Source organism: Balaenoptera physalus, assembly GCF_965194825.1.
Source record: "Balaenoptera physalus genome assembly, chromosome: 1".
In the NCBI taxonomy this organism is placed as follows: Eukaryota; Metazoa; Chordata; class Mammalia; order Artiodactyla; family Balaenopteridae; genus Balaenoptera; species Balaenoptera physalus.
The window spans coordinates 25,619,123-25,646,762 of record NC_138882.1 but is presented as its reverse complement, the minus strand read 5'-3'; the positions used below and the strand labels follow the sequence as shown (position 1 = coordinate 25,646,762).

The window sequence follows — 27,640 nt, the reverse complement described above, 5'->3', positions numbered from 1 at the left end:
TCAGCTTCTAAAATCTTTTTAAGTAAAATGTCATGTTAAGAGAATGAAAAAGAAAACCAAATCCTGTCCACAGAGGTTGTAACTAACAGTCCTACCAGTTATGTATGAGAATACCTGTTATTCATACTCCGGCAAACACTTGGTGGTTTCAGGTTTTTTATTTTTGGCATATTTGGTTGTTAAATAATAGAATATTACCAGTAAGTTTATTTGCATTTCTCTCATTTCTTGTAACGTGAGCATAATTTTCTGTGTATAAGTCTGTTTTAAACACACTGAAAAATTAAAATGGGAGAGTGACACTTATTGCATAATTTGTTTACTTGAGGACAGGGACTATTTATCTTTGTACTTCTAACATCTTATAAAATGCTTGGCATATAGCGGGTATTTAAAGATACTTTCTGAGTGAATTGAATAAATAATTAGTAAACTGTGAGCCTTCTGAAGAAATTTGTGACTTAACTCATTTTAGAATGTCTGAAAATAGAATAATTTTGCTATGTCAAAGAAATGGGATTTTTACTAGCAGGTTCCAGGAAGTATAGAATGAACAGGATTATTCTTTTAGTTTATGTTAATACTACAGGCTCCCATAATGTGTGGATAGCTGATAAAATCCTTAATCCTAATTATGCATGATTTAACAGTATTCATTTGCTTGGTGCTTTCAGGGTGTATACTATTGCATGGAAAGATAATATCATTTATTTTTTGACATATTGTTATCCTTTGTACCTTACTAAAAGATTGTTTCAACAATCATTTGCTTACCTGAATTGTATTTCAGTTACTCTCGTTTTAAAAAAGTTTCTTTTCCTGCTTTACGGTGGTGTTTTAGAGGATTGACGTACCTAGATTTCTAACCTTTTAGATAAGTAGGATGTTACCCAGAGGAAGGTATACACAGAATTATTCTTTAAGAATAAACATAGTTGTCTGTGCTGAAATGCTGTTTGGATTTAGGGTCAGAATGAGACAAAGATATAGAACATACCCTCTATTTGGATTAAGGTATTTGGAAATCTTGAGGGGGTCAGGGTAATAAAAAGTGAAGTAAAAGAAATAAAGAACTGTTAAGTGTAATGTTGTAGGCTGCTTTGTGATATTTTCCAGCTCTAGCTAACAACTAGACTAGCACTCTTCTCACACTGGCTGGCTCCACATCTTTATTTTTAATTTACACATTCTATGTGTACTATTCTTAACCAAGTATTTCTGATATGCTTGTGTAGAAGCTGGGAAAGGGAGGGACACTAGTCTCAAGATGATTTCACTATTCCTTGCCATTCCCTTATAACCCACCTATACCTTTGTAAATAGTCTGTTTGTAAATAAGCCTTCCTCAGACTGGGATAATTTATTTCCTGTTAGGACCCTGACTGATTCCCAGTTGCCACAGTCTCACCGTTTGTCCAGTCCAGTTTGTTCAAAACCAAGATGTCTTGGTCATTTTATCAAAATGTTCACTTCCTGGCTGCCATGGTTTTACATCTTCTCTCTCTTACAGTATGAGATCCTTTATACCTTTATTCAAATTTGATCTGTTTCTTTGATCATCTTTTCTGTTGTGTGAATTCCAAATAGAGATTCAATCTCTATTTCCTTTCCTTATAATCTAAAACACCAATGCAGAAATCTCTAATAGACTGGGTTTTGCAATGTGGAATACCTCTCTTTTCTTTTTTTTTTTTTTTTAAAGTTATTTATTTATTTATTTATTTGTGGCTGTGTTGGGTCTTCGTTTCTGTGCGAGGGCTTTCTCTAGTTGTGGCAAGCGGGGGCCACTCTTCATCGCGGTGCGCGGGCCTCTCACTATCGCAGCCTCTCTTGTTGCGGAGCACAGGCTCCAGACGCGCAGGCTCAGTAACTGTGGCTCACGGGCCCAGCCGCTCCGTGGCATGTGGGATCCTCCCAGACCAGGGCTCGAACCCGTGTCCCGTGCATTGGCAGGCAGACTCTCAACCACTGCGCCACCAGGGAAGCCCCCCCCCTCTTTTCTTAAAGTATCAGTAGTTAGGGCTAAATACCTTTAGACCAAAGCAAGTGGTAAGGCCTGCTGTGTCTCTTTCCCTTTCTAATGCTCAAATGCATACCTCTGATCTTCCACACTCTCGTGCATGGTAGGAAGGAGAAGAGAGCTGTACCCATATACAGTGACCGTTTAATTGTATTAACTCCTTTTTGTGTGAGAATAAGGAGGGACATGAGGGGAGGAAAGGAGACAGGTCCAAATTTCTCTTAGAGGCAGCTGAACATGTAATTGGTTTTATAATTTTTTAAAAAATAATATGTTCCCTATAATTAATAGAATAATGTCTGAGTTCCTTGCATGGCATCCAAGGCCATTTACATTTTCCATTTTCTAGCCCTGATTTCTTTGTATTTCTTATAATTCTATAACAACAATGGATTATTTACCATTATCACCCAAGTTCACTTTCTTGCCTCTCTTCATTTGCTTATATTGCTCCCTCTGTTGGGAATATTTATAGTACATTGCAAACAGGCAAATTAGCAAAAGTCTACTTAGTCCTCAAGGTCCAGATCCAATGTTAGTTCCTCTGTGAAACATTAGTGTTCTTACAAGAGAATTAGGGTTCCATTTTCACTGATCCTGAAGCACTTTGTATTTATCTCTATTAGAAACTTTTATCACATTACTATGTTATATGTGTGTGCATACTGTATCTATTTCTGAAGACTGAGAAGTTCTTGAATGAAGGTACCATATTGTAATTATATTTGTTTTAAACTCCAGTAATTGCCACCATACTTTGTATAATGTCAACTCTTGCTAAAGGCATGTTAAAATGATCAATAAATGAATGAGTGTGACAAATATTAATTTACTTGGTGGGGATTGCTGAATTTCTCTCTGGTGCCAAGAAATTTGCTTTTACTTCTTGGACCTTTGTGCTAAAATATGTGTCTAGCATTGAGTTAGAATACACGGAATGTATAAAATGAGAATAAGTTGGTCTCATTTGTACATCACTAGTACTTTGCATTATTTGGTGTTTAAAAATATGTTTCTCACCAAAAATATAATTCATATATAAGAAATAAACATCGTATGAAAATTAAATCTATTTCTTCTCAATATACTTTGATGAGACTATTAAATACTTTGGCTTAATCCTTAATCCTTATTTTCATTTTTATTAAGTAAGAAATATCATTATTTATATCTAATTTATATCACAGTTCATTAAGTAATTGATGTTGCCTTTTTGTTTCAGCTAAACCATTTACTTCTAAAGTGAAACAGATGCGATTACATAGAGAAGACTTTGAAATATTAAAGGTGATTGGTCGAGGGGCTTTTGGAGAGGTAAGAGATAAAGATTTTATAGAAGATCTGATAATTGTTTTGCAAGCTATTTTATACAGTCTGTGAGAGAATTTAACTGAAATATTATTTACTTGGTGTTGTAATTGATATCATTGATCAGAAATCATTAAACTTCTGAATGAAGTCTTTCTACATGGAATTTTTTTCCAAGATATTTCTATTTTTCATATGTCATTGAAGTTTGAGTATGTTTCTGTACACTCTTCTGTTCCATTGGTCTGTTTGTCTCTCACTGCCTTTAATTACTTTAGTTTAAGAAGTCTTGATATCTGGTAGTGTGCATACTCTAACTTCCTCCCTCTTCTCCTCTGTTCTTGGCCCTTTATATTTTCATATAATTTTACAATAAGTGTTTCAGTTTTTACTTACTCTTAAAAATCCACATCCACACCCAGCACCCACACATCTGCTGGAATTTTGATTAGGATTGCACTGAAGCTAGAGATTACTTTGTAGATAATTGACATCTTAACAATATTGAGTCAGCCAATCCATGAACATGGTATATTCCTCCATTTATTTAGGGCTTTATAAATTTAACCCACTAATTATTTGTAGTTTCCATTTAGTAGAGTGGATTTATACATCTTTCAGCAGATTTATTCCTAGGTATGTGATATTCTTTATGTTATTTTAATTAGAATTATTGGTTAAGTTTCATTTTCTAATTGTTTTTGCTAGTAGTTAGACACAATTGAATTCTGTTTATTGACCTTATACCCAGCAACCTCACTAATTTTACTTTTAAAATCATGAATTGTGTTGGATTTTAATAAAATGCTTTATCAGCATCTTTTGAGACACTCATGGCTTTTCTCCTTTACTCTGTTAATGTGTTGAGTTACACTGGTTTATTTCCAATGTGAAACTAACCTTGCATTTCTAAAATAAGCCAACTTTGTTGGGATGTATTATCCTTTTAATTTACCTTTGGACTCAGTTTGCTATTTGTGTGTGTTGTGTGTGTTTTGGATCTTTGAGAGAAATTGGCCTGTAATTTTCCTACTTATCACATCCTGATCAGATTTTGGTATCTTGGTTATTCTGGCCTCATAAAAAGAGGAGATATTTCCATTTTTACTGTTCTTTAGAGGAGTTTGAGAAGATTGTTATTATTTCTTTCTTATATGCTTAGAAGATTTCACTGGTGAAGCCATTTGAGCCTGGAGGTTCCTAGAGAGAGAGTTTTAAATTATATATTTAATTTTTTAAATTGAAATTGAACTATTTGGATATTTTGTATAGATGTATCAGTTTTGCTAGGTTCATTCATGTCATCTGATTTTTCATATTTATTACTATATTGGTTGTTTGCACTTCTCATTTTTTTCATTTGTTACGCTTAGCGGTTTATCAATTCTGTTATTTTTTTCAATGAATTAACTTTTGCCTTTTGTATTTTTCTATGATAGATTTGTTTTCTGTTTCATTAATTTCTGCTTTTATATTTTAATGTTCTTTTCTCCGTTTGGTTTCAACTTGCTATTCTTTTTCTAACTTTTTGAGTTAGATGCTTAGAGCATTGATTTCTAGATCTTTTCAAATGTGCTATACTTTTTCCTCTAAGCAGCTTTAGCTATAGCAAAATTTTGATATGTCATATTTTCATTATAGATTTCCTCAAAATACAATGTGATTTCCGATGTGATTTTAAATTTCTGTCATGGTTGTTCTTGATCTATGATTTTAGAAGTTTATCGCTCCATCTCTAATTATTTGGAAGGTTTTTAGTTATATTTCTGTTTTTGAGTTAGAATGTAATTCCAGAGCAGTCAGAGAATATACACTGTGTGATTTCAAGTCTTTGAAATTTGCTGTGCAGTGTTCTGTAAATATCATTTAGGTAAAAGACGTTAATCTTATTTAAATCTTCCATATCCTTAACTGTTTTCTCTGCGTGGTATTTCATTTCCTGAGAGAGGATTTGCTTATTTCTTTCTTATTTTATTTTTTTCAGTTTTCACTGATAACAAATATCAAGTTATTATATCTCCCCAGTGATTAACTCTTTTATCATGATGTAATGATCCTTGTTATCTCTAAGTAATGCTTTTTGAGTTAAACTTTACTTAATCTGATGTTAGTAGAATGATTCTAGCTCTTTTTATTAGTCTTCTGCATTAAATATCTTGCACCACCCTTTTAGTTTCAGCTATTACTTTATATGTTTAGTGTTAAATAGAATATAGTTTTTATTTTTTGATCTAGTCTGATAATGTCTTATCTTTAATTGGAGTGTAGTCAGTTGACATTTAATGTAATTATATTACATATTACTATTTGTTTTCTGTTCGTCTTTCCATTCTGTATTATGTTTCTCTCAATTCTTGGATTAACTGAGTATTTTAAATTATTCTTTCCCCCTTCTATTCATTTCTGAGTTGTACCTTCTTTTATTGGTTTTCCTAGAGATTGCCACTTGTATTCTTGGTAAATTTGTATTTTGCCAGTTCCCATTTACCCAAATTTGCCTTTCATTGTCATTAGCTCTACATATATTTGAAACCCCAAAAGATACGATTATAGTGTCCCTATTCATTTTAGATTTACCCATGTATTTACATTTTTTCTTACTCTTCACATTCACATACTTATTTATATTCATATGCTTGTCTTTGATATAATTTTCCTTTTGACTTAAAAATTCCCTTTAGTATTTTGCCAAGTCTGCTGAGATAAATTATCTGCGTTTTTTGTCTGAAAATACATTTATTTTGAGGTCTTAACAAAATTGTGTTATATACACACATAGCTTAATGGATTTGTACATTTGCATGAACTTCTGTAACTATTATGCAGATCAAGGTAGGCTCCCATTGCCCCCTCTATGTGGATAACCACCTTCTCATTAACCATCTATTCTGACTTCTATAATTATAGATTTATTGTGCCTGTTTTTGAATGCTATATTAGTGGAATTATATAATATATATTCTTTTGTTTCTACCTTCTTTTGCTCAGTATTCTGCTTGCGTGATTCATTTTTGTTTTTTATTGGTTCACAGTGTTGCTCTATATGAATATACCACAAGTATTTTATCCATACTAGTGTTGGTAGGTATTCAAGTTTATAGTTTTTGGCCACTGTTAATAATGTTGTTATGAACATTCATGTACATGTCTTTTGGGAGATAGAAGCACTCATCTGTGTTTGATATAACCCTAGTGGAATTTCTGGGTTGCATGTTAAGCATATTTAGTTTTAGTTGGTAGTGCCAAATAATATCCCAATTGGTTGTCAATTTGTACTCTGACCAACAGTGTATTAAGGTCCCAGTTGCTTCACAACCTCACCAATACTTGGGTCATTTTTTAAACTTTGGACATTTTTTGGTGGATGAGTAGTGGTATTGGATTGTGATTTCATTTTGCATTTCCTAATAACTCTTAAAGTTGAGCCCATTTTCATATTACTTCATATAACTTGGATATCCTCATAAGTGCACATTTTGGGATTGGGGGAGTGGGAGCAGGTGGGTAGGTTGTCTGATTTACTGGTATATTCTGGATACAAGTCCTTTGTTGGAAGTGTGTGTGTGTGTGTGTGTGTGTATTAAACAAAATGTCTTCCTGTCTGTGGCTTGGCTTTTCCTTCTCTGTATAGATCTTTTATTGAAGAGAAGATCTTAGTTTTGGTGAAATACATTTAATTAAGCTTTTCTTTATGATTAGTGCTTTTTTGTGTTCGTTAAAAAAGTTATTTTCTACCCTGAAGGTCATGAAGCTATTTTCCTCTGAAAAATCTTTTTCATTTAGGTCTGTGATCCGTCTGGTATTATTTTTTGTTTTGTGAGGTATAGATCAAGGTTCATTTTATTCTTTGTGGGTTTCTCAGCATTTATTTAAAGACTACTTTTTCTACATTTGATTGCAAAGGAACTTCCACTGTGAATCAGGTGACCCTATATGTGTTACTTTTATTAATTTTTAATAGTTTTTAATGTAGAATTCTTGTTCATGTTTCATTAAATTTATTTATCAGTCTTTGATGTTTGTGGATGAGCCTGTAAATGATATTTTTAGATTTCATTTTGTAACTATGTTGCTAGACTAGAAATACAATTTTTGTGTATTGATCTTGTATTTAAGCATCTTGATATATTAACTTATTAATTCTAGTTTATAAATTAAAAAAATTTTTCATGTACACAATCATACCATTTCCAAATAATGACAGGTTTTTTTCTTTCTTTTGTTATACTTGTTATTTCTTTTTCCTATATTATTACAATAGAGAATTTCTTCCTTAAAATATTAAATTCATTTGTTGAAAATCAATTTTTTTCTGGTTTGTGATTTCAGGGGTAAGTATGAAGTTTGCAACAGCTTTTTAAAAAAAAATTGTTACTCTTTTTTTAGGTTAAGGAAGTTACTCTTTTTTAGGTAAAGGAAGTTTGCCTTTTAGTCCTAGTCTGTTGAGAGCTTTTATCATGCATTAGAGTTAACTTTTATCAAAAGCTTTTTTATATCTATTTTGATGATATGATTTGATCTCTGTATTTAGTTAATGTGGAAATAATATTGATTAATTTTTACATATACAAATATTAGATTACTATATAAATCCAGTTGTTCCTTATGTATTCTTTTAGTATATTGTTGGTTTTGATTTGCTAATATTTTGTTTACCATTTTTTTTGTTATGTGCATGAAAAAGATTATTTTACCTATCTTTTAATTTCCTTATATTTTAAAAATGTTATGCTTAGCTCATAAGACAATTTGGGAAGTATTCGCACTTTCTCAATTTTCTGAGTTTGAGAATATTATTTCCTTATATGTTTGGAAAAATTCTCTATTTGGTTATTTGTTTACATCTTTTGAGGTAAATTGTATATATGTTGAAATACACCAGTTGTATATGTACAATTCCATGAGTTTTGACAAATGGATTCACCCTTATCAAGATACAGAACATTTCCATCACCCTAAGAAGTTCCCTTTCCTGTTACTTCCCCATAACTTCCATCAAGTGGCAACCACTGTTCTAAATTTTAACTATGGATTAGTTTTGGCCGTTTGAAAATTTCATATAAATGGAAATCATACCATATGTACTCTTTTGTGTCTGGCTTCCTTTGCTCAGAATAATGTCTGTGAGATCCATTCTTGTGATCAAATGTAGTAATACTTTTTATTGCTGATTAGTAAACTATATACCACTATCCTTCTATTGATGAACATTTGGATTGTTTCTCATTTTTGGCTGTTAGGATTAAAACTGATGTGAATATTCTTGTACAAGTTTTTATGGAAATATGTTTTCATTTTCCTTGGATAAATACCTAGGAGTGGAACTGCTATGTTAAGTGGTAGGTGCATATTTAAGTTTAAAAGAAACTGGCACATTTTTTCCAGTGGGGTTGTACCATTTTATATTCCCACCAGTTCCATGTTCTCACCAATATTTTTTTTTTGTTAGTCTTTTAAATTTCAGTCATTCTGATGGGTGTGTAATAGTATCTCATGGTCTTAAATTGCATTGTTATGTGGATTTGTGGTATATATCAACATAATGATGGGTTTTTGTATGCTTATTCACCATTCTTATATCTTCCTTTGTGAAGTATACGTTCAGATATTTTGCTCATTAAAAAAAAATGAGGTATTTGTGTCATCATTGAGTTGTAAGAATTCTTTATATTTTATATTTATAAATGTCTTTTGTCAGATGTATGTTTTGTCAATATTTTCTCAAAGGCTGCATAGCTTGCCTGTTAATTTTCTTAAAAATGTCTTCTGATGAGCAGAAGTTTTAAATTTTGATGGTTTAATTTTATCAATTTTTTCTCTTATGGTTATTATTTTCTGTGTTCTTTGTAAGAAATTCTTATTTATATCTAGGTCACAGATAGTTACCTATGTTTTTTTCCTAAAACCTTTATAGTTTTAGCTCTTATGTTTAGATTGGTGATTCATTTCAAATTAATTCATGTATGACGTGAGATAGGGATCGAGGTTCATTTTTTTCCATATGGATATCCAGTTGTTTCAGCACAATTTGTTGAAAAGGCTGTTTCTCCTCTATTGAATTACTTCAGTACCTTTGTCAAAAAAATCAGTTGACCATATAAATGTTGATCTACTTCTGCTCTTTCTATTCTATTTCACTGATATCTTTGTCTGTTCTCATCTCAGTACCACACAATCTTGATTCTGTAGCTTTATACTGTAGAGTTGAGAGTGTGTAATGAAGTCTGAGTGTAAGTCCTTCTTTGTTCTTTTGCAAAATTGTCTTAACTATTTGAAGACTTTTGCATTATTATATAAATTTTAGAATCACTGTGTCAGTTTCCATAAAAGCCTAGTGGTATTGAAATTGAGTTTGCATTCAGTTTATAGATCAATTTTGTGAGGACTGACATCTTAACAATCTTGAGTCTACTAGTTAGTCCATGAACAAGACATTTTTCTTTGTCTTTTAAGATCTATTTTAACTTTTCTCAAAAATTGTTTGTAATTTTAGTGTACAGGTCTTGTTCATAATTTGTTAAATTTATTGCTAAATTTTTAATGTTTCTTGATGCTATGGTAAATGATATTTAAAATTTTATATTTCAAATAGTATGCTGTTAGTATGTAGATACACCACTCTTTTTTTTTAAACATCTTTATTGGAGTATAACTGCTTTACAATGGTTTGTTAGTTTCTGCTGTATAACAAAGTAAATCAGCTATACGTTTACATATATCCCCATATCCCCTCCCTCTTGCATCTCCCTCCCACCATCCCTATCCCACCCCTCTAGGTGGTCACAAAGCACTGAGCTGATCTCCCTGTGCTATGTACAGCACTCATTTTTGAATCTGACTTTATTTTCTAAATTCATTTATTATTTTTTAAATAGTTTTTTGTTGTTTTGGTTGCTACTTTCTTAGTTGTTCTGTGTAAACAATCATATTGTCTGAGAATAAGACAATCATATTGTCCTTTTCACTTTCCAGACTTTATACGTTCTATTTCTTTATGTTGACTTGTTATACTAATTTGGACCTCTAATACATTGTTGAATAGGTGTCATGAGGGTATATATCCTTACTTTATTCCTGAATTCAGGGAGAAAGGATTTAGTGTTTGACTAGTAAGTATGATGTTAGTTGTAGGTGTTTTTGAGGGAACCCTTTATCTGATTGAAGAAGTTGTCTTCTTTTTTTTTTTTTTAATTTTTAAAAATCTACTCAAAATTTAATTCAAAGAAAAAATCAAAACCACAGTTTATACCAGGAATTTCAGAAAAGAGCAATACCTATTATGCTTCATACAAAAACATGCTACCAAAACTGCATATTTCATTGATTCATTACATTACAAAAAGAATGAAAATAAATTATTGAAGGCAGTTAATTCAAAATGAAAAAAAAAACCACAACATGGTTTGCTGAGAATTTAATAATCATATGGATTTGCTCTTTTATTCTGTAAATTTGGTGGACTACTTTGATTGACTTTTTAAATAGGCTTTGTGTTTTGGAGCAGTTTTATGTCCACAGCAAAACCGAGTGCAAAGTACACAGAGTTCCTATGTATCCGTTGACCTTGCACATGTGCAGCCTCTCCCACTATCAACCTACCACACAAGGGTGATATATTTGTTACAACTGATGGATCTACATTGACACATCATCAGCTAAAGTCTGTAGTTTACATTAGGGTTCACTGTTGGTGTTGTATTACATATTGTATGGGTTTGGACAAATGTATAGTTACCCCTATCCACCATTTTAGTATTATACATAATCGTTTCACTGCCTTAAAAATCCTCTGTGCTTTGCCAATCGATCCCTTCTTTCCCCTAACCTCTGGCCACCACTGATCTTTTTCCTGTCTCCATAGTTTTGCCTTTTCCTGAATGTCATAGAGTTGAAATCATACAGTAATGTAGCCTTTTCAGATTGGCTTATTCCACGTGATAATGGGCATTTTGTTTCCTTCATGTCTTTTTATTGCTTTTACCACTGAATAATATTTCATTGTTTGAATGTACCACTGCTTATTTACCCATTCACCTACTGAAGGACATCTTTGTTTTCTTCCAAGTTTTGGCAATTATGAATAAAGCTGCTGTAAACATTCATGTGCAGGTTGATGTGATGTGTGGACATCAGTTTTCAATTCATTTGCATAAATACCAAGGAGCAGAATTGCTGGATCGTATGGTAAGAGCATTATTTAAGTTTTGTAAGAAACCAACAACTCTCTTCCAAAGTGGCTGTACCATTTTGCATTCCCACCGGCAGTGAATGAGAGTTCCTGTTGCTCCACATCCTCACCAGCATGTAGGAGTTGTCAGTATTTTGAATTTTGGCCATTCTATTAGGCGTGTAGTGATATCTCATGGTTGTTTTAACTTGCAGTTCCCTAGATGATGTTGAGCATCTTTTCATATGCTTATTTGCCATCTGTATATCTTCTTTGGTAAGGTGTATATTAGATCTTTAACTCATGTTTTAATGGAATGGTTTGTTTCCTTATTGTTGAATTTTAAGAGTTTTTTTTTCGTATATTTTAGATAACAGTGCTTTGTCAGATATGTCTTTATCAGATATGTCAATTATTTCTTTCATGAATTATGCCTTTGGTGTTATATAGATTGATTTTCAAATATTAAACTAATCCCTGGGATAAACTCCATTTGGTCATGACTTACTATCCTTTTGAGATATGGCTCTATTCAGTTCCTTAATATTTTAACTGTTTTCATATCTATATTCATAGGGAATGTTGACCTATAATTTTCTTTTTTTTATCATGTCTGTGTCAAATATTGACATCAGGGTTGTGCTGGACTTATAAAATGAATTGGGGAGTGTTTACTCCTTTTCAGAAAAAAAATTGTGTATATTTATTTTTATTTATTTATTTCCTTAAATGCTTGATAAAATTTAGCAGTGATGCCATCTGGACTTGGGTTTTTCTTTGTGGGGCATTTAATCCTACTAATTTAACTTCTTGGTGGTTATAGAGCTATTAAGATTTTCTATTTCATCTTTTGTCAGCTTCAGTAAGTTTTGTGTTTCATGGAATTTGTGTATTTCATTTAAGTTTTCAAATGTATAAGGTTGTTCATAATATCTCTGTTATTTGTTTGATGTCTGTGGAGTACAAGGTGATATTCTCTTTCATTGTGGGTATTTATAATTTATGTTTTATTTCTCTTGATCAGTCACGTAGAGGTTTTTCAGCGTTGTTAATTATTGAACAAAGCTACTTTGGCTTTGTGAATTGTCTATATTTTTGTCTTCTTTTTACTTAAAATTTTTTTTTAAAAGTTAAGCAGTTTTTAAATCTTTGTTATTTCCTTCCTTCTATCAATACTTCCTCGGATTTAATTTATTCATGTTCTTCTAGCTTCTCAAGGTAGAAACTTAGATCTTTGAGACAACTGGGTAGCCAATTGGAAAAGTCCATTTGTGGATCCAATTAAAATTCATACCATATATTAGGAGAAAGTACAAATGTATCAAATGTTCAAGTATAAAAAATAAAATAGGGACTTCCCTGGTGGTCCAGTGAATAAGACTGCATGCTCCGAATGCAGGGGGCCCGGGTTCGATCCCTGGTCGGGGAACTAGATCCTGCATGCTGCAACTAAGATCCTGTGTGCCGCATCTAAGACCCAGTGCAGCCAAAATTAAAAATAAATAAATAAATAAATAAATAAATAAATAAATAAATAAATAAATAAATAAATAAATGCAACACAAGTACCCATCAATGGATTGACTAAGTTATGGTCTATGTAATGCTGTGTAGCTGCAATAAAGAAAAAGTTCACTGTACTTCTGTGGAGAAATCTCCAGGATACATTGTAAAGTGAAAAAATCAGATGCAGGGGAATACATTGGGTTGGCCAAAAAGTTTGTTGGGGTTTTTCTGTAACATCCCCAATGAACTTTTTGGCCAACCTGATATATAGTATGCTATCTTTTGTTAAAAAGAGGTAGAAATATTATGATTCTTACTTGTATTTTCATAAAGTAACATTTTAAAGGGACAAGAGGGAATGGGGTACATGTAGAGTGTGAGTGACACTTCTAAGTGGAAACCTTTTTATTTTGTTTTGACTTCTGAAACATGTAAGTGTATCATCTATTTTAAAAATCCTTAAAAAATTCTTCCAGGTTGGGATGTATTAATTTGCATGTTCTGTGAATCATTTAAGGAAGAAGCAATTCTAAGTTTAAACTTCCTCAGATAATAGAAAAAGAGGGACCACTGCCCAACTCATTTTATGAGGCTAGAATAATCTTCTTTCTAAAATCTAACTGTATGTTGAGTGAAGGAGGCAACATAAGGAAAAAATGCATATGATTTGATTTTATCACAAAAGTCAGGGTAATGGTTATCTCTAGTGGGAAGGTGGAAGTTGTGGTCAGGTGTGGCACATGGGGGGTTTTAGCGTTGCTCCAATGTTCTATTTCTTGATCTCAGTTTTAGTTCTATTTTGTTCAGTTTATAATTGTGTTTAACTCTACCTTTGTTTTACTTTCTTTATCTATGTTCTAATCAATTACAAGTGTTATAAATTAATGAAAGCTGCTATAGTAATCGTGGAATACATGTTCATCTAACAGATTAGCTTTAAAATATATAAAGTAACAACTGATAGAATGTGCATAGGGGAATACAAGAACTTTCAACAGTTGAAGATAGAGCTTTTAACCCTCCTCAGAAATTGGCAAGTTAAGCAGATGAAAAAAATCGAGACTTAGAAGTATTTATTTTTTGAAGGTGGAACTTTTTAATGGCATAATTATTCCATTCTGTGTTAAAACATTTGGTAGAGCAGTGATTTTAAAAATTGATAAAAACTGGTTTCTCCCAAACTAGTTTCACCAAGGAAATTAGAGGTCAGTTAAATCTGTACCTAGTGGGGACCACCTAGTTTTGTTTTAAGCTATTTCTATTGGGATTTATACTCTGCAACTAGCACAGCAGTTCTGGCCAGTGTTAGAATTGTTCATACTATGATCAGCCCAGGTTCACTGCAAATAAAGCTTCTGGTAAAAAAAAAAAAAAAAAAAATCATGCTACAGAAAAGAACAGAGAGGGTATGCAACACTGGAAATTCAACAGATTTAGGGACCACAGGAAAAAGTGGCTTTCTTCATTTAAAGGGCTGTCTACCATTTCTCCTCTTAACTTTTTCCAAACCTAAAAAATAACTACTTGGGAAGATGTGGTGAATATATGTGGGAATTTAAATCCTTGTTAGGAATTCAGTTTTTCCTTTAAACCCTTCACGTTCTCACTCAGTTTTGCTCCCTGGAGATGTTGGTTGGGGAAGGTTTGGAGGTTGGTTGTAGCAGGCTTTGGAGCAGCAGACAGTATGTAGAACTAGTCTCTGTGAAAGTTCTTATTAGGAAATTTAAAGGGCGCTCTGCCTTGTCAGCAGTAAGGATCAGTCCACTGATGAGGCTGAGATGTAGCCAGGGTTTGGAGTTATTTTCTGTGTAAGAGAGCTCTTTTTAACCCAGAAAGGATCAATTCAAATCGTATACACAGGTTTGGCCTAGTCTAGTCTTGTCATAGCCACCGTCTAAACTCTTCAGTCCTATCTGAACTGAAAAAATAAAAGGAATTTCCACCCTCATATCCAACTTAACCCAACCTACCATATTAAAAGCAAAAACAAAAACAGTTTGTTCAGGGCTGGCTGGATAAGCTGCCGTAGGCTTAACTTTTTTTCTGGTATTGATCAGTACATGAGATTCTGTCCACTATCTCTGATTTGATTCCACCGTAGTCCTTTTCTTAGAGAATTTGAAGAAGAAATTGTCACTCTGCTCAGTTTTCTAGAGTTGACAGCCAGCCATTAGGGGGTGGCATTCTCTACTCTCCAGTCCAGGATGCAGATGGTGTGGCCTCCCTTCATTTCATTTGTGACACGCAGGAAGTTGGCATACACAGGGAAGGTTCCCTCTCCTGGGCCATTCTTGTAAACATCAGCTGTGATCTTCAGGGACATTGTAGAAACTGCAGCTGTAGTGCTTGTTATCTTTGTAGGAAGGAGTATAGCCAGGCTCACAGTCTTGCTGCACTTGGGAGTGTCTCTTCACCTCCATCACCTGGTAGCTGAGAGCCATTGAAATGGTGCTCACATTGTGGGATGGAATAGGGCCTACAGCCTACATGGGTGTCATAGAGGCCACCAGAGACCTTTCTTGGTCCAGAAATTCCAGGCTTTAGAGGGAAAGCCCCCATACAGCCGTCCCCATACTTTGCAGTAGATGAGCAGGTTTTCAGCAGGCATCTCTGTGGGGGCATTCCTATTGGTGTCAATACAGATCTGATCAGAAATGGTTTTTATGGCCCCAAATGCCCAGGAAGAAACACAGGACTGTTGGTAATGTCTTTTTTAATGTTTAGACAGTTTAGCCACTATTCCTCGGTAGCAAAATGTTTTTGGTGTATCTATTTTCTTAGCAAACTGTACTCTCTGAGGCAGCTTGGATCTATCCAGGAAATGCTTAAAAAGCCCATTCAGTTCATATCCCCATTATGGAGGCTGAACAGTTCATCTGCAGGGCTTCAAAATAAGGTCTGCTTGGGATACTAGGCAGCACCATCAGGCAGAAAAGGATGGCTAGGGCCCACCACACTTTGGCATCTGGATCCTGGATTTACTGAAGTTGTGGAGACCCTAAGCCTGCAGTTGCCACATCTAATCTCAGTATCAGGTGTCTGCAACCCGAGTCCACCATGTTGCCACTTGGACAAGATATAAAATATTTTAATGACATGATTGTCATGCTGAACCTAATAGATATATATAGAATTCTCCATCTAGCAGAGAATTATACATTTTTTTCTAGCACATACAGATCCTTCTTAAAATTTACATGTTCTAGGCCACAAAGGGTGCTTCAGTAGCTTCCAAAAAATCGTCATTATGCAGACCATAATCTCTGGCCTTAATAAAATACAATAAATATCAGTCAGATAGCTAAAAATGACCCAAATGTTTGCACACTTACAAGCATAGATCATAAGAGAAATTATAAAATTATTGGATATTAATGGAAATGCTGCACTTCAAAGTTTGTGAGATACTTAAAGTGAGATTTATAACTTATAATATATTTACCAGGAAGTAAGAAACTTTGGTAATTGCTATGGGCTGAACTGTGTCTCCTTCCCCACCCCTTAAAAAAAAATGGATATACTGAAGTCCTATCCTCCAGTACTTCCAACTGTGACAGTAATTTGGAAATAGTGTCTTTACAGAGTTAAGTTAAAATGAGGTCAGTAGGGTAGGCCCTAGTCTAATATAATTGGTGTCTTTATAAGAAGGGGAAATTTGGACATAGGCATGGACAGAGGGAAGGTGACATAAAGACATAGGGGAGAAGTTGTCCATCTCCAGCCAGAGAGAGAGGCCTGGAACAGATCCTTCCTTCACGACTCTCAGAAGGAACCAACCCTGCTGATACCTTGATGTTGGACTTCTAGTCTACTGAACTGTGAGAACAAATAAATTTCTGTTGTTTGAGCCACCCAGTCGGCGATACTTCAGTACAGCAGCCCTAGCAAACTAATACAGTAACTAATGAGACAAATATTAATTCAGAAGTTGGAAAAAGAACTATAGAGTAAACAAAAAGGAAAGAAATAAGGCCAGAAATCTGTTAGAGAGTAGATATTATCAAAACCCAAAATTAGTTCTTTAAAAAAGTTAATATATTTAAAAATTGTTGGGTACATGATTTGTGCAATTTCAGAAAAAGCATAAATTTAATATACATCTATTAAGAAATAATAAAAGAGAATGTCTTTAATTTGATGAAGGATATGTGCCAAAAACCTAAAGCAGACATTAATGGAAAAACTTTACATGCATTCCATTTAAGATCAGGAATAAGACAAAGATGGTTAACAGTGTTTTTTATGTTACTGGAGTTCCTGGCCAGTGCATTAAGAAAATAAATAGAAATGAATTAATGGGATTGGAAGAGAAGAGATAAATCTGTAAGTGTTTATAGATCACCTATATAAAAATCTGTAGGGGAAATAGACAAACTATGTTTATTAATAAGATAATTTAGTATTTCTTAAATAAAAGATTGTTTTCTAAAAATCAGAATTCCTTTGTACTCAAAATAATTAGCTAGAAGAGATGATATAAGATACCATTCAGAATAATAAAAGAAAAATCAAGTTTCTAGAATTTAATCTGACAAGTAATACACAAGATCTACATGGAGAAAATTCTAAAACTCTTATTAAAATGTATGATAAAAAGACCTGAAAAACAGATATACCATGTTCAGGTATGGACCAAAATATTTCTGAAGATGTCAATTCTCCCTAAATTAATCTATAAGTTTTGTGGAATGCCAGTCAAAATTCAGTGGAATATTTTGAGAAATTTGACATACTAAATAATTTGCATAGAACTTCTGATTCTAACACACTTGTTTATATCATACCAAATCTTCTGCTGAAAACAACTAGAAAACCTTGATTAAAATATAAACTCATCTATTTGAAGGCATAAGAGCTATGAAATCATTAAGGACTCAAGGGGCTAAGAGTCACAGAAATAGGTTTTTTGAGAGGTGAACCCCCAACATTCAGCTTTACCTTTCTCTTAGAGGCAGTTGTCTAGAGGCAGAGAAGTTAAAGACAACTTTCAGAAATCTCACAGGTAAGGGAAACAAAAATTGGAGTTCAGTTCTCAATAAAGAGGAGGGCTCTGTTAAATATCTCAGGTAGTTAATTGGAACCCCTGAAAGGCTACACCATTTGGTGTAAGGACAAATGGAAACAGGCCAGCCCTCACAAAACTCAACTCAGTTCTAATCAAATCAGTCCCAGATTGGATTAAGGTAATCAGTGTAGTAGAAATGAAACATACAGTGATTTAAATTAAAACTTGATAGTTTTCACAGCAAACTGAAGAGAAGATTGGTGAACTGGAAAACAGGTCAGTAGGACATACCTAGGCTGAAGCATGGAGAGGAAAAAAAATGGAAGGAAAGTTTAAAAATAAGTTAGGATTCATATTAGGCATAGTAAAAAAAATTAACATGTATGTATTTATATTTCCAGAAGGAGATAAAAGAGAGAAAATGGGACAAAAACAACGTTTGAAGAGAATGATGGCCGAGAATTTTTCAGAGCTAACTAAAAACATAAATCCATACATAGATTCAAGAATTCTGTTGACTCCATGACAGGATAAATACATCTAGGCACATAATACATCCAGCCATGTAATTGTAAAACTTCTGAAAACCATAGATAAAGATACAGTTTTAGTAGTAGTTAGAGGAAAGGGACATGTAACTTCCAATAAACAATGAGAAGACAATTCACCTTTTAACAGAAATGATGGAAGTTGAAGATAATAGAAAATGGCATCTTAAAAGTGCTGAAAGAAGGAAACTTGTCATCTATGATTCTATACCCAGCAAATATTTTTTAAAAATGAAGGCAAAAGAATGAAGTTGGATTTTACCTCACACCATATAAAAAATTAACTCAAAACAGATCATAGACTTAAATGTAAGAGCTAAACCTGTGATACTCCTAGAAGGAAACATAGATGTAAACTTTTTTGACCTTGGTTTGGGCAGTAGTTTCTTAAATATATCACAATCACCAAATTACAAGCACCAAAGAAAAAAGAGACACATTAGGTTTCATCAAAATTAAAAACTTCTGTGCTTCCAAATAACACTGTCAAGAAATTGAAGAGACATTTCACAGAATGGGAGAAAATATTTGCAAGTTGTATATCTGATAAGGGTCTATTGTCCTGAAATATATAAAGAATATTTATAACTCAACAATAAGAACACAAATTGACAACTAAAAAATTGACAACTGATTTCAATAGAAATTTCTCCAAAGAAGATATATAAATAACCAATAAGCACATGAAAAGGTGCTCAACATCATTAGTCATTAGGGAAATACAAGTCAAAACGACAATGAGATACCACTTCTCACCCACTAAGATGAATATAATTAAAAGACAGTAATAAGTGTTTGCAAGAATGTAGAAAGATTGGAACTCTCGTGCATTGCTGGTGGGAATGTAAAATGGTACAACTGCTTTGACAAACAACCATTTAGTTCAGCAATTCTATCCCTAGATACATGCCCAAGAGAATTGAAAACACATGTAAATGCAAAACCTTGTACATGAACTTTCATAGTAGCCTTAGTCATATTAGCGAAGGAAACAGTCCAAATGCCCATCAGGTGATGAATGGATAAACAATTGTGGTATGTCCTTATAATGAGATATTATTCAGCCACACAGGGAATCAAGTACCGATATATGCTACAACATGGATGAACCTTGAAAGCATGTTAAGTGAAATTAATCAGACGTAAAAGGACATGTATGACTCAATTTATATGAAATACCCAGAATAGGCAAATCCAAAAAGACAAAGTAGATTAGTGGTTGTCAGGAGGTGGTGGGAGGGGGGAGTGAGGCATGCTTACTTCTGGGTGTGGGGGTTCTTTTTGGGGTGATAGATATATTCTGGCATTAGAGGTGATGACTGTACAACTTTGTGAACATATTGAAAACCAGTGATTTATACACTTTAAAGGGTGAATTTTTATGGTATTTGAGTTATGTCTCAATAAAATTCTTTTAAATGAAGGTAAAATGAAGACAAAGAAAAATTGAGAATCTGTTTTTAGACAAAGAAAAAACTGAGAATCTGTCATCAGGAGACTTAAACTAAAGAAAATTCTAAAGGAAATCTTAACAGGCAGAAAGAAAATACTCCCAGATGAAGCACAGAAATGTAGGAAGGAACACAGAGCTTTGGAAAGGATAAATGTCTTTTGATGACTATATAAAACAGTAACAGTAATGTCTTGTAGAATACGTTAAGTATGTAGGCTTAGATTACATAACAACAATAGTACAATGAGTAGGAAATTGGGAAATTAATGTGTTCCAAATCTATTCATTGTCTGGAGGTGGTAAGAATACTAATTTAATACATTGATATTATAAGATGTAATCTTTAGGACAGCCATTTAAAGAAAAGTAGTATAGTGTATAATTAATAAGCTATAGAGGTAGAAAAATCAAGTGATGGAAAATAAAAAAGAATATTGAGCAGATAGGATAAATAAGAAAAGTTAATACACCTAAACATTTAAGCAATTATACAAAATATAAATGGAGTAAATAATCCAAGTAAAAGAAAAAGATTGTTCACTTAGATAAAGAAGTAAAACTCAGGAATATCTGTTTAGAAGAGATACGTCTTTAATATAAGAATATAGAAAAGGTACAAATTTTTAAAAGTTACAAATGAAAAACAAAGTGATGTGGCTACTCCAAAATCAGACAAAGTAGACTTTAAGTCAAGAAGTATTTCTCCATCTAACCACATATAAAGAAAGAAATGCCGTATGTTAACAGATTCATGTGTCAGGAAAATATACATATACCCATTGAACTGTTTTACTCACAACACTGAAAACAAATGTGTGGTTTTTCTTTTTCTCATACCAACCAGTTCTCCAACTCTGGACACCATCTGGGCATCTGACAGTTCAGTTGAATCCTGATATTATCTGCCTGGGGTTAGCATGAGATCCGACAAGACTGCCGCTACTTCAGAAGCCATTTGCAAGTCCCAGGCCACCCGTACTTCTGACCAACCAGCTATAAATTAAGGGCTCCTATAACTCCTTCCTCAAGTTCAGTAATTTGCTAGGAGGACTCATAGAACTCAGGAAATATACTTAATATATTTTTTATTAATATATAAGTTTCAGGTGTACAACATTCTAGCTTGACATCTGTATATGCTACAGAGTAATTACCCCCCAAAAGTCTCATTACTGTCTGTCACCATACAATTGACCCCTTCACCACTTTTGCCTACCCCACCAACCCCCTTTGCCTCTGGTAACCACTGATCTTTTCTCTGTATTGATGTTTGTTTTTCTTTTGTTTGTTTTGTTTTTTTAGATTCCACGTATGAGTGAAATCATACAGTATTTGTCTTTTTCCTTCTGACTTATTTCACTTAGCATAGTACCCTCTAGAGTCATCCGTGTTGTTGCACATAGCAAGATTTTATTCTTTTCTTATGGCTGAGTAGTATTCCATTGTATATACATACCCCATCTTTATCTATTCATCCATTGATGTACACTTAAGTTGTCCATATCTTGGATATTGTAAATAATGTTGCAGTGAGCATTGGGGTGCATAGATCTTTTTGATTTAGTGTTTTTATATTCTTTGGCTAAATACCCAGAAGTGGAATAGCTGGATCACATGGTAGTTCTATCCTTAACTTTTCAAACAGTCTTCACACTGTTTTCCATAGTGGCTGCACCAGTTGGTTTTTCTTTTTCTCATACCAACCAGTGGTATGACACAGTGTTGGGAAAACTGGACAGCCATGTGCAAAAGAATAAAATGAGACCACCAAATTTACAATCCCACCAACAGTGTGCGAGTGTTCTCTTTTCTCCACATTCTTTCCAACACTTTCTATTTTTTGTCTTTTTTTTTTTTTTTAAAGAGCACAACTGGAAGCAACCTTTATTTTTTTATTTTTATTTTTTATTAATTTATTTTTATTTTTGGCTGTTTTGGGTCTTTGTTTCCATGCGAGGGCTTTCTCTAGTTGTGGCAAGCGGGGGCCACTCTTCATCGCGGTGCGTGGGCCTTTCACTATCGCGGCCTCTCCTGTTGTGGAGCACAGGCTCCAGATGCGCAGGCTCAGTAATTGTGGCTCACGGGTCCAGTTGCTCCGCGGCATGTGGGATCTTCCCAGACCAGGGCTCGAACCCTTGTCCCCTGCATTGGCAGGCAGATTCTCAACCACTGCGCCACCAGGGAAGCCCTTTTGTCTTTTTTATGATAGCCGTTATGATAGGTGTGAAGTAATATCTCATTGCAGTTTTGACTTGCATTTCCTTAATAATTAGTGATGTTGAACATCTTTTCATGTGTCTGTTGGCCATCTGTATGTCTTCTTTGGAAAAATGTCTATTCAGCTTCTCTGCTCATTTTTAAAATGGGTTCTTTGGGTTTTTGTTGTTGTGATTGAGTTATATGAGTTCTTTATATATTTTAGATATTACCTCCTTATCAGACACAAAAGATTTGCAAATACACTCTCCCACTCAGTAGGTTGCCTTTTCGATTTGGTGATGGTTCCCTTTGCTGTGCAGAAACGTTTTAGTTTGATGTACTCCCATTTGGTTATTTTTGCTATTGTTTCCCTTGCCTTGGAGTCAGATCCACAAAAACGTTGCTAAGGCTGATTTCAGTGAGGTTACTGCCTATGTTTTCTTCTAGGAATTTTATGGTTTCAAGTCTTACATTCAATTCTTTAATCTATTTTGAGTTAGTTTTTGTGTATGATGTAAGATGGTGGTCTAATTTTATTCTTTTGCACACGGCTGTCCAGTTTTCCCAACACCATTTATTGAAGAGGTTGTCCTTTCTCCATTGTATATGTTCTTTGCTCCTTTGTTGTGAATTAATTACCCATATATGTGTGGGTTTATTTCTGGGTTTAGTTCTTTTCCACTGAGCTCTGTGTCTGTTTTTGTGTCAACACCATACTGTTTTGATAACTATAGCTTTGTAGTATAGTTTGAAACCAGGAAGCATGCTACCTCCAGCTTTTTTTTTTTTTAACATCTTTATTGGAGTATAATTGCTTTACAATGGTGTGTTAGTTTCTGCTTTATAACAAAGTGAATCAGTTATACATATACATATATCCCCATATCTCTTCCCTCTTGCACCTCCCTCCCTCCCACCCTCCCTATCCCACCCCTCTAGGTGGTCACAAAGCACCGAGCTGATCTCCCTGTGCTATGCAGCTGCTTCCCACTAGCCATCTATTTTACATTTGGTAGTGTATATATGTCCATGCCACTCTCTCACTTTGTCCCAGCTTACCCTTCCCCCTCCCCATATCCTCAAGTCCATTCTCTAGTAGGTCTGCGTCTTTATTCCCATCTTGCCCCTAGGTTCTTCATGACCATTTTTGTGTGTGTTTTTTAGATTCCATATATATGTGTTAGCATACGGTATTTGTTTTTCTCTTTCTGACTTACTTCACTCTGTATGACAGACTCTAGGTCCATCCACCTCACTACAAATAACTCAATTTCATTTCTTTTTATGGCTGAGTAATATTCCATTGTATATATGTGCCACATCTTCTTTATCCATTCATCTGTCGATGGACACTTAGGTTGCTTCCATGTCCTGGCTATTGTAAATAGAACTGCAATGAGCATTGTGGTATATGACTCTTTTTGAATTATGGTTTTCTCAGGGTATATGCCAGCTTTGTTTTTTTCAAGATTGTTTTGGGTGTTCCAGATCTTTTGTTGTTGCATACAAATCTTAGAATTATTTGTTCTGGTTCTGTGAAATATGCCATTGTAATTTTGATAGGGATTGCATTGAATCTGTAGATTGCTTTGGGTAGTATGGACATTTTAACAATACTAATTCTTACAGTCCATGAACACTGAATAGCTTTTTATTTATTAGTATCTTCTTCAGTTTCTTTCATCAGTGTCTTATAGTTTTTAGTGTACAGGTCTTTCACCTCCTTGGTTAAATTTATTCCTAGGTATTCTTTTGATGCAGTGGTAAATGGGATTGTTTTCTTAATTTCTCTTTCTTATAGTTCTCTTTTAGTGTATAGAAATGCCATGGATTTCTGTGTATTGATTTTGTATCCTGCAACTTAGCTTAATTCATTTATTAGTTTTTTGATGGAGTCTTTAGGGTTTTCTATATATAGGGTTTTCTATATATATATTTGCACTTCTGCAAATAGTGCCAGTTTCACTTCTTTCCAATTTTGAGTCCTTTTATTTCTTTTTCTTGTCTGATTGCTGTGGCTAGGATTTCCAATGCTGTGTTGAATAGAAATGGTGAGAGTGGGCATCCTTGTCTTGTTCCTGTTAGAGGAAAAGCTTTCAGCTTTTCACCGTTGAATTGTATGATGTGGCTTTGTCATATGTTGCCTTTATTATGTTGAGGTACATTCCCTCTGTGCATACTTGTTGAGAGTTTTTATCATAAATAAATGTTGAATAATATCAAATGCTTTTTCTGCATTTATTGAGATGATTATATGATTTTTATCCTTTATTTTGTCAATGTGGTGTGTCACATTGTTTGATTTGCAGATGTTGAACCATCCTTGCATCCCTGGGATAAATCCCACTTGTTCATGGTGTATGATCCTTTTAATGTATTGTTGAATTCAGTTTGCTAATATTTTATTGAGAATTTTACATCTGTGTTAATCATGGATATTGGCCTATAATTTTTTCTTTCCTTCCTCCCTCCCTCCCTCCCTTTCTTTCTTTCTCTCTCTCTCTCTCCCTCCCTTCCTCACTCCCTCCCAACCTCCCTCCCTCCTTCCATCCCTTCCTTTCTTCCTTCCTGTCCTTGTCTGGTTCTGTATCAGGGTAATGCTGGCTTCATTAAAAGTGTTTGGAAGCATTCCCTCCTCTTCAGTTTTTTGGAAGAGTTTTAGAAAAATAGGCATTAACTGTTCTTTGAACGTTTGGAATAATTCACCAGTCAATTGGTTTAGTTCTGGATTTTTGTTTATTGGGAGTTTTTTGATTACTGATTCAATTTTGTTACTAGTAATCGGTCTAGTCAGATTTTCTTTTTTTAAAATTTTCAGTCTTGGTAGATTGTATATTTCTGGAAATTTATCTCTTTTTTCTAGGTTGTCCAGTTTGTTGGTGTATATGTGTTCTTAATGTTTTCTTATGATCCTTTGTATTTCTGTGGTATCAGTTTTAACTTACCTCTTTCATTTCTGATTTTATGTTTTTGAGCCCTCTTTTTTCCTTGGTTAGTCTAGCTAGAGGCTTATTGATTTTTTTTTTTTTTTTTTGTCTTTTCAAAGAACCAGCTCTTGGTTTCATTGAGCTCTTCTATTGTTTTTTTAATCTCAGTTTTATTTATTCATTTTCTTATATTTAGTATTTCCTTCCTTCTACTAACTTTGGGCTTTGTTTGTTCTGTTTTTTTTTCCCTTAGTTCCTTTAGGTGTAAAATTAGATTGTTTATTTGAGATTTTTTTTTTTATCTCTTGAGACAGGCCTGTATTGCTATGAACTTCCCTCTTATGACTGCTTTTGCTTCATCCCATAGATTGTGGTACATTTTATTTGTGTTTTCATTTGTCCCTAGGTATTTTTTGATTTCTCCTTTGATTTCTTCAATGACCCATTGGCTGTTCAGTAGCATTTTGTTTAATCTCCATGTTTTTGTGGGTTTTTTTTTTTTTCAATTTTCTTCTTGTAATTGATGTCTAGTTTCATACCATTGTGGTCAGAAAAGACACTTGATATGATTTCAGTTTTTTTTTTGAATTTATTGAGACTTGTTTTGTGGCTTAACATGTGATCTATGCATGTGAGAGAGAATGTTACATGTACACTTGAGGAGAATGTGTATTCTGCTGCTTTTGGATGGTGTATTCTCTATATATCTATTAACTCTATCTGGTATAATGTGTCATTTAAGACCAGTGTTTCCTCACTGAATTTTCTGTCTAGATGATATGTCCATTGCTGTAAGTGGGGTGTTAAAGTCCCCTACTATTATTGTATTGCTTTCACTTTTTCCCCCTTAGGTCCATTAATATTTGCTTTATATATTTTTCATGCTCCTATGTTGGGTGCATATATATCTATAAATGTTATGTCTTCTTGGTGGATTGAACCCTTTATCATTATGTAGTGCCCTTGTCTTTTATAAGTCTTTGTTTTAAAGTCTATTTTGTCTGATATGAATATAGCTACACCACCTCTTTCCATTTCCATTTGCATGGAATATATTTTTCTATCCCTTCACATACAGTCTGTGTGTATTCTTACTTTTGAATTGAGTCTCTTGTAGGCAGCATGTAGATGGGTCTTCTTTTTATCCATTCAGCCACTGTGTATGATTTTTGATTTGTGAATTTAGTCCATTTGCATTTAAATTAATTATTGATTGGTATTTACTTATTGCCATTTTGTTAGTGGTTTTCTGGCTGTTTTTGTAGCTCCTCTCTGTTCTTTCTTGTTCTCTTTCTCTCTTGTTTGCTGGCTTTTTCTGGGGTTATATTTAGATTCCTTTCTCATTTTCTTTTCTATGTTTACTATAAGTTTGTGTGTATGTGTGTGTGTGTGTGTGGTTACTATGAGGTTCACATACAGCATCTTAAGTATACAGTAATCTTTTTTAAGTTGATAGTAACTTTTTTGAAAGTTTTAAATGATTACTCCTCTGTCATCTTTTGTATTTTTGATAACACCTTTTCCATGTTTTAATATTATGCTTTCCTTAACTAATCATTGTATTTTTAATTTTACTATTTTGTCTTTTAACCTTCATACTTGCTTTGTAAGTGACTTATCCACTACCTTTACTATATATTTACCTTTTCCCTTTTGTATGTTTTCTTATTATTAATTAGTGTCTTTTCTTTTCAGCTTAAAGAAGTCACTTTAGCATTTCTTGTATGGCTGATGTAGTGGTGATGAACTCCACTCTTGCTGAGTTCTGAATGATAACCTTGATGGCTAGAGAATTCTTGATTGGAATTTTTTTTTTTCTTTTAGCACTTGAATAAGTCATGCTACTCCCTGTGGCCTGTAAAATTTCTGCTGAAAAATCTGCTTATAGCTTCATGGGGTTTCCCTTGTATGTAATAGGTTGTTTTTTTTCTTTATGCTTTTAAGATTCTCTCTTTACCCTTAACTTTTATCATTTTAATTATAATGTGTGTCACTGTGGTTCTCTTTGGGTTCATCTTATTTGGAACTCTCTGGGCTTCCTCAACTTGTATGTCTGCTTCCTTTCCCAGATAGAGTTTTCAGCCATTATTTCTTTTCTTTTTTTTTAAAATTTATTTATTGTATTTATTTATTTTTTGGCTGTGTTGGGTCTTCGTTGCTGTGTGCGGGCTTTCTCTAGTTGCATCGAGTGGGGGCTCCTCTTTGTTGCGGTGCTTGGGCTTCTCATTGAGGTGGCTTCTCTTGTTGTGGAGCACGGGCTCTAGGCACACGGGCTTCAGTAGTTGTGGCACGCAGGCTCAGTAGTTGTGGCTCACGGGCTCTAGAGTGCAGGCTCAGTAGTTGTGGCGCGCGGGCTTAGTTGCTCTGCGGCATGTGGGATCTTCCCGGACCAGGGCTTGAACCCGTGTCCCCTGCATTAGCAGGCGGATTCTTAACCACTGCACCACCAGGGAAGCCCCAGCCATTATTTCTTAAAATAATTGTTCTGGCCCTTTCTTTCTCTCTTC

The 27,640-nt window shown here is 34.0% G+C and overlaps 1 protein-coding gene across 20 annotated transcripts in view; it reads left to right on the top strand.

The window, feature by feature from the left end:
* Nucleotides 1–27,640, top strand: part of CDC42BPA (CDC42 binding protein kinase alpha) — a 316,154-nt gene that overhangs the window by 56,071 nt on the left and 232,443 nt on the right. For all 20 annotated transcript variants that reach the window (XR_014265738.1, XM_082469813.1, XM_082469807.1 and 17 more), the window contains one exon: nt 3,243–3,334. Coding sequence is in view for 18 of the 20 variants with exons in the window: in XM_082469813.1 (XP_082325939.1) it covers nt 3,243–3,334 (92 nt within the window). In the remaining 2 variants the exon portion in view is untranslated. Of the gene's footprint in view, nt 1–3,242; nt 3,335–27,640 lie in introns of those variants that run through there.